At 43.1% G+C, this 7,435-nt stretch overlaps 1 protein-coding gene across 1 annotated transcript; it reads left to right on the forward strand.

Annotated features, from left to right (window-relative positions):
- Positions 1-3,885: 3,885 nt before the first annotated feature.
- Positions 3,886-7,020, forward strand: MPC2 (mitochondrial pyruvate carrier 2; the record flags this gene model as incomplete). The annotated part of the gene is made up of 3 exons (XM_009694847.1): positions 3,886-3,927; positions 5,770-5,854; positions 6,909-7,020. Coding segments are annotated over 3 exons (239 nt in total), but the record flags the coding sequence as incomplete, so codon positions are not given.
- Between the last annotated feature and the right edge of the window lie 415 nt (positions 7,021-7,435).

The raw sequence follows: 7,435 nt of genomic DNA on the forward strand, positions 1-7,435 counted from the left end.
GGGGCGTTCCTTAAAGGAAAACTTCTTTTATTTGGGAAGGGGGAGGAAAAAAAAAAAGGCAGCCACGGTTCTGATTGTTCCTCCCTCCCACCTCCTGCGATGCACGAGTGTACTTGAGTGTCACTGTCACATTAGTCCGGGGTTTGAATCCAGGGAAGGGCTGGGCTACCGGCGGGGTAACGGGATACCCAGGGGACGGGATCAGTCACTCCGTTCGCGTGGATGTCCTGAAAAACCAGGGCAGAGCGCGGCCGGGATTGCTGGTCTTGAAGCGTGCTCTGGCTTAAGTCAAGCCGCTCTTTGTGTTATTTTCTTTCTGCTGAATCCGGCCATCCTACCAAAGAGGACTCGTGCCCTTCAGGAATCCACTCCTGTAGCTGAAGGGTTCCTGAGGGAAAAGAAGGGCTGGAGTTTCCCTGAAATGAGCTACCCTCACCTGACCTAAAGCTTACCTTTACTTGAGCAAACATGAGGGGTTTGTGTTATTGGGGAGAAACCTCTTGTAAAATCATCTGCTTCAGTGCCGGGTGATGTTTGTCATGTAAACAAATTGCATAGGGTAGTTAAAAAGAGCTCTCGATAAAATCCTACCATTCCATAGGCCGCTGTTCCCACTGTTTCGTTTCGGTGTGCTGTGCATCCTTGACTCTTCACCCACCTGGAATACGCGCTGTGAAAACGGACTTTAGCTTTCAGTCACTTGCTTCATCCTCCTGCAAGGATCCTTTCTTGAAATGAAAATTATTGCTTTAAAGAAATCACAGAGTAAAAACTGCAGTTACCAAAATGTCTGATTTGTACTGAATTCGCTAGACTGATATATATATATATTTATCATTGATGTAATTTTTGTATATAAAAAGTCACTATGTCCAGCACTTCCACTGTAAAGGTGCCAAGCCCCCGAGTGCCACATTTATCCTGTGTGAAATGTGGCAGCTTCCAACTGGTTTCACTGAATGCGAAGCATGACGAGCGCTGGGAACGTCCCTGTTTGTTCTTTGTCAGAACTGTAGTACTAATTGCAAAAGGCTTTGGAGGGTCTCTTGCAGTACTTTTCACTTCACGGAACTGCCTGTGGGCCACTTTTGATCACCACCATGATGTTGAAATTAATTTAAAAAAAAAAATAAATCCATTTTTTAGGGAATCTGTGTGTATACGTATGTATATAGGCATATGTATCTGCCATAATCCATAGTGATGGTGTGAGAAAAGACACAGAGCAAGCAGGTATCAAAACCGAACCTCCACCACTTCTGTTTCAGCTTTGCATGTCTTGTGAGTCTGTGAGAAAGCTATGCAATAGCTGTCACTCTGACTGCAAAACAAGTAGGTTAAAAATGAAAGGCTCACATTTTATCTCTGGTGATATCTAAGTTTCTATTTAATTTAGGAATATAAGTGTCATTAGCATGAAATTAAAAATCACTTGTGAGAAGTGAAGAACAATGCTTGCTTCTTTTCTGGAACAAAGCAAGCTTCCAGTAAAATAATTGATGCCTGGTCGGAAAAGCAGTTTCTTTGGCTGGCGTTGCGGAGAGCGAGGCTGCTGGAGGACAGCGAAGGCCTGGGGTACAGAGCACCAACTCCTTGGGCTGCCACAGAGCCGGGAACGTCGCCCTCGGCAGCCACGGGGAAGCGTGGGCTGAGCTTGCGCTCCCTCTCCTTTGGCCTCTTTGATTCACTTTGCCCGATTAAACTAAACTCTCCAGGACAAAGACTTTTTACCTTTCATAGAAGTCATAAATTCTATAAACTGGTCACACGCACGATAGCCAGATTAGGCTCCGGTCTGCCCCTGCTCTGATGGGCTGCTGTCAGATTTATCCTGGAGAAATTCTGAACGTCGGGATCTGGGAAGAGCTCGCCCTGGCTGGGTGCTTACTGGAGTGCCTCCAGGAGAGGTGTTCTGCTTGAGGCGTTTGACGGTCTTCCCTCGTAACAAGCTTGGCTCGGTACCTTGCTTGTCTTCAATTGTTTCTTACTTTTGTAGTCAGCAGTTTTAAATTATCGAGTGATCTATTATTAATAAAAAATTAATGTCAGTCTTCTTGAAAACTTTACTAGCTGCTTAGGGAATGTCAATTTAGTAATTTATACTCACTCCACATTCTCTAGTACTCCAAATCTGAAGAAAATATATGAGAGTAAGTAAAGCTACTTCCGTGGCACCTCTGATTTATAAAGAGCTGTATTTGCAGCCTGGTACGGACATACCAAGTAGCTGCCTAAAAGAATGGCAACTGAACTTTTTATCTTTAAATTATTAATATTGAGCTGTATTTAGTCAACAAAATTAGAGAGTTTTAGCAGCTGCACAACCCCAGGCATCCTGAAAAAAATTGAAATCCTGGGTAGGTAGGAACATTCAGGTATCCAAGTGAAAAGTAATGTGCTAGTAGTTACGACGAGCAGTTTGAAACTCGATTGCTACCACGAGCAGCGTGGGTCTAAGAGGGCTTTATGCAAAGCTGCTGAGCCAGTTTTTGTTGCTTTCTGTGCTGCAATTGCCCTGCCCTTTCGTAGTTGGCTTTAAGGTGATGGAGCAACTGATATTTGTAACAGTTAGTCTTAGCCCCCAAATTATGGGTTGCTTCAGAGGTGCTTGCTGTAGAAACCTGATGGTTAATTTTTCCCAAGTCATACTTTTAAACTTGAGGGTGCTTAAAACGGGGGGTATAAATAGTTAATGCAAGGCCTTTTAAAGGCTGAATCGTTAGTGAAAGATTAGCTCATGTACAAAGCAAGCAACCAAAGTCCTAGTGTTTATCATTTGTATTTAAAAGCTTTATTCATAATACGTAACATATTACAGTGAAAACTTGGCTTCATCTTGCACGTTAGCAGAAGGCTGAGCAGCGGCCTAGCGAGACCTAAAACTTAACGTGTTTTGATGAAAGCGGAACCAGTGGCCTGACCGGCCCCCAGCGCGGTGGGTTGGTACTTTGCATCGTGGTCTCTCTTTTAAGACTTCGAGCGGTAGTCCTAGTTTAATGTAATTTCTGGCATGGCTGGCAGTCTGCACGTTGTAGGTGTGGCATTACAGTACTTTGTTTTAACCAACCAGTTGCCATTTTAGCACCGCTCTGAGATATATATATTTGTAAAAGAGATGTTTTTCCCCCATATCCCATTCCATTGACTTTTCTCCCTTCCTTCTGTAGATTTTTGCCCTTGTCCCTCATAATCCTTCACTGACTATTGGTAGATTATCGAGGTGTAGGGTTGATTGGGTGGGAGGCATTGTTTCTGCTAGGAAGACGGGGTTATTCAGAGGTGCAGATTAGGGGTGAATGAGGACGCTCTCCTTGTGACATTCACTGCTACTTACGTTTCCAATTTGTACTCTCACTTTAACCACCTAATGCTGCTGTGCAGCCTGTCTTCTGTAGCATGAAGAGGTAGGCTGTGATTTGGGAAGGGAAGGAGGGATTGACTTGTTACAGTACCAGTAATAAAATATTTGAGGCTTTTAGTTTACCAGATTCAGTTCACAAAGACTTCAAATATTAATTCTGTTAGTCTAGCTGTAGGGTAGCTTTTAATCATTATATAGAAACTGTCTCCACTATTCCTAGGCCTTATCCTCACTCCTTTCATTAGAAATGCATTTTGCCTGCTCTAGTGTCCTCATTTGCTTAAAACCAGAAAGACAAAATCCTACTGCTCCGTTGCAGAAATGGGTGGACTGATCACACAACTGAAGGTTGATGCACTGAGTGATAGAGCTTGTACAGCGGTAGAAACTGCTCATATACACAATCCGTTATTTAAAAAAACAAAACAAAAAACCAAACAACAAACCAAACCCAAAACTGACTGTGGGTATTAAAACAACCACATCTCACTGAATACTTTAACTTCTTCTCTTTTTTTCCCTCAGGTCCCAAAACAGTGTTTTTCTGGGCACCTATTATGAAATGGGTAAGTATAAGATGCCAGCTGGTGTCTGAGCAATCTCCAGCAACCCATCGAGCAAGCAATAGTTTCCCAGCAGGTATTTGAGCCTACAGAAAGATTTAATACCGAGGCTCTAATTTTTAATGGGCAGGGAGGAACAAAACTAGCCTTAATGACATATAGCACAACGTGCAGAGGATACAGCAGGGACAAAACGCTTTGTGGAAAAAATTGTACTCTTCACCGAAAGTTTCACGAGAGCTTTCTCTTGGGAAACACTAGCTGTTGCTCAAGGTAGGGATGAGCTGGTGTAATTCAAAACTCTTAAAGCATGGATTTCTTCCGAGATTAAGGAATTTGAAGAGTATCTTAAGGAATTCAATTCCCTAAGCCTTATAGTTTGAAGGCAGGTTAAAATGGGTCAGAGTACACAGTAGTCTTGAGAAAACAAAAGGAAAAAAGCCACTGCCATTTCAGCTCGCGGGAGCTCTCTGCTTCCAGTGCAGTCCTGGCGGTTACAGCCCTTGGCTACGGTTTGTGCACAGGTGAAGTATCTGCTTCCTCCTAATTCACTGTACTCCTCCTAGTTGTTGTACTGGTAGAGATAAAATAAATGACCTCTAAAATCATAAAGTTGTTTGATAACAGGCAAGGATATAACCTGCTCTTCCTATTGCCACCTGGTTCCTAAGTTTGCATTGGCGAACCCCAACTTTTTATAGGCCGCAGGCAATGGGTTATGCTCTAAGCTGTAGCTTGGTTTCTTTGTCAATCTCAACTGGAGCTGCAGTAACGGTGGTGAACCTTCCCCCTTCTCAGAGGCTTTCCCAGACAACGTGCTCTTCAGCCTGAGCGTACAGGCAACTCTGCCCAGCAGGTTGGTGTCGGCTGCTGCTGTGTCAAAAGAGCTTATACGCAGATGGTTTGGCTTTTATGAACATGCAGGAAGACTTGTCTAAGCTCACAGTGAAGTTTTTCACAGAGAAGTTAAAAATGATGTTCCGCCTGCGTGGCAAAGGCACATTTATGGCAGTTACCCGAGCGTGCTGAAAGTCTGTACCTCCTCCATGGCACCACCACGGCAACATCAATCCCATACGTGAGGCAGCACCGGGAAGCCTCTACCCTTGAAAACTGGTTTCTTCATTGGACCCAAAGGAGTCCTTAGTGGCAGTCAGTGAATTAGAAGTGTTGGGGCTCTCTTATTTGTGGGATTTTGGTTTTTGGGGTTTTTTTGTTAACGCCTTTAACATGAACATGGAATTGTATTTCCAGTAGAGGGCAATAACACAACAGAACAAATCGAGCAGCGTGTTTGCTAGTAATGTCAAGTAGATTAGCCAAGCTAATCTACTCGCTTCACCTGGAAGTTTTCTACTTTTACTGAAATAATATTTAAAAAGAAGCACTTCTGCCTCCTCTGATGAAGCTGAGTGAAGACTACATGGTGTCACACCTACGTCTTTACCAATATCTTAGCCTGAGCTTTAGGAAGAAGGGCCTTTATCAGATAAGCTTCTACTTGTTGCATGAAAACCAATTATTTTTTTTTCCCCAGCTGCTTTCTTAAGCAGCTGTGCTTAAATTAACCACCTTCTTAAATATCTACAACACGGCCACTGCCTGGGATTTTATCGCAACCCAGTTGCACCTCACATAACTGCGTTCATATTCCTACTACAGGGGTCTAGAAGTGGAGAATGTCTCCAAGAGTCTAATTACTGTGCTCGTATAAAGCACCCCATCTCCTGCATAACGCATATAGAATAAGCACCGAGCTATGAAGCAACTTCCCCTTGTAAAGTGTTTGCTGTGTTACAGGAGGTCCTGCTACGGCACTGGTGCTCATTGAATTTTTCTTTTCAGGGTTTGGTATGTGCTGGAATGGCTGACATGACCAGACCAGCAGAAAAGCTCAGCACAGCACAGTCTGCAGTACTAATGGCCACAGGTAAAGCCAAGTTACTCCATGCTTTTACACAGCACCCTCCCTAAACCTGTATACACTTCTTTCCGAATCCTCCATCACTACTAATCCACTTCTATAGAAAAGGCTGAACTATAATATGCTAGCTCTCACTAGTGCTGTCGGGTGATAATTCTAGGACGGACCTATACTTGTTATTAAATCCACAAGAGTGCTGTGATTATATAAAGTTTTCTACACGCGTCTGAATTTGGAATTGTCCAGAGCAAGTTGTTAGGATACGAATTTCATCCCGTAAGTTACAATGATACTGCTCATTCCACTAAGTGACCTCTTTTGCTTCAGGTCCAGTAATTTTGAAATCAGTCCAGGATATAGTGACTTTTTTAGAACAGACTTTAAGGGATTAAACAATGGTAGGGTAATTACGCTAACGTAAGTGGAAAGAATTTCCATGAGTTAGAAGAACTTGGAAGCAGTGGTACACGGACTGCCGCACTGCTGTCTGCCATGAATTTTCAGTCTGGCAGGAACAATATTCTGTACTCAAGGTGTCCCACCAGATCGTGTCAGAGGCAGATCTTGTGGCAGGTAAAGCTGAAAATCAAAATTACAGCTGCCACCTTCTTCCTTCTCCAGACTCTATTTTGGTATCTAACACAGTGCTGTGCATTTTGCACGATAGGTAAACCTTTCTGGACTGGTGGATTCTGTGATCCCTAAGCTGACTCAACAAGCTGGATAGACCACAGCAAAATGCCACTACCCTGCAACTGTGCCGGAGAATTAAGGTCTAGGCTGCTGTAGAGTGCAGAGGATCTTTGACGTTAAGACTGTGATTGGCCTTATTGTCTAGTTGTTTTGGAAAAATGCGATACATACCCATAGCTCTCCCACTGGCGCTTGATGCGCTTTTAACTGAGAAGTGGCTAGTTATAAGAAAAGCAGTTGTCTAACATGAAGTTATAAAATTTATTTACTTAAACTGGCCCATGATTCTGTCTCCAAACTTAGAGGAATGTCTGAATATTTCACTTTAAAGACTTACCATCTTTCAACTTTCCCTTTCATTCAACAGGCCTTATTTGGTCAAGGTACTCTCTAGTTATTATTCCGAAAAATTGGAGTCTGTTTGCTGTGAACTTCTTTGTTGGCTGCGCTGGTGGCTCTCAACTCTTCCGAATATGGAGGTATGTATTAAGGAGGGCTACTCTACGTACTGTAACTAAGCGTTCAGGCCACCTCCTCTTAACAAGGAATTTACATACTCTACCAGCCTCAATGTCAGTGCAACAGGCAAGAAGAACTAACCAATTAATTAAACATTGCAGAACTTTTGTGCTACATTGTTAGTTTTCCAGTTGAGCTGGAGTGAAGCTATAAATATTTTCAGTCTAGCTAGAGCAGGTTTAAGGAATGCTCTATGTAAGCTGTAGCTTCTGGGTCTAAGGCTTTCTTTAAAAGCTGGAGGGCTGACTGACAAACAGCTGCAACTTTCTCCCCCTCGTAAGCTTTGTATTTCTGTCAGCTTTCAGAGCTGAATTGTGACAGTTCCAGCTGGATCAAAGGGTTCTTAAGCAGAGCAGCATTTTATTTTTAATTTTT

The sequence above is a fragment of the Cariama cristata genome, unplaced genomic scaffold (assembly GCF_000690535.1).
Source record: "Cariama cristata isolate BGI_N322 unplaced genomic scaffold, ASM69053v1 scaffold37020, whole genome shotgun sequence".
NCBI lineage: Eukaryota > Metazoa > Chordata > Aves > Cariamiformes > Cariamidae > Cariama > Cariama cristata.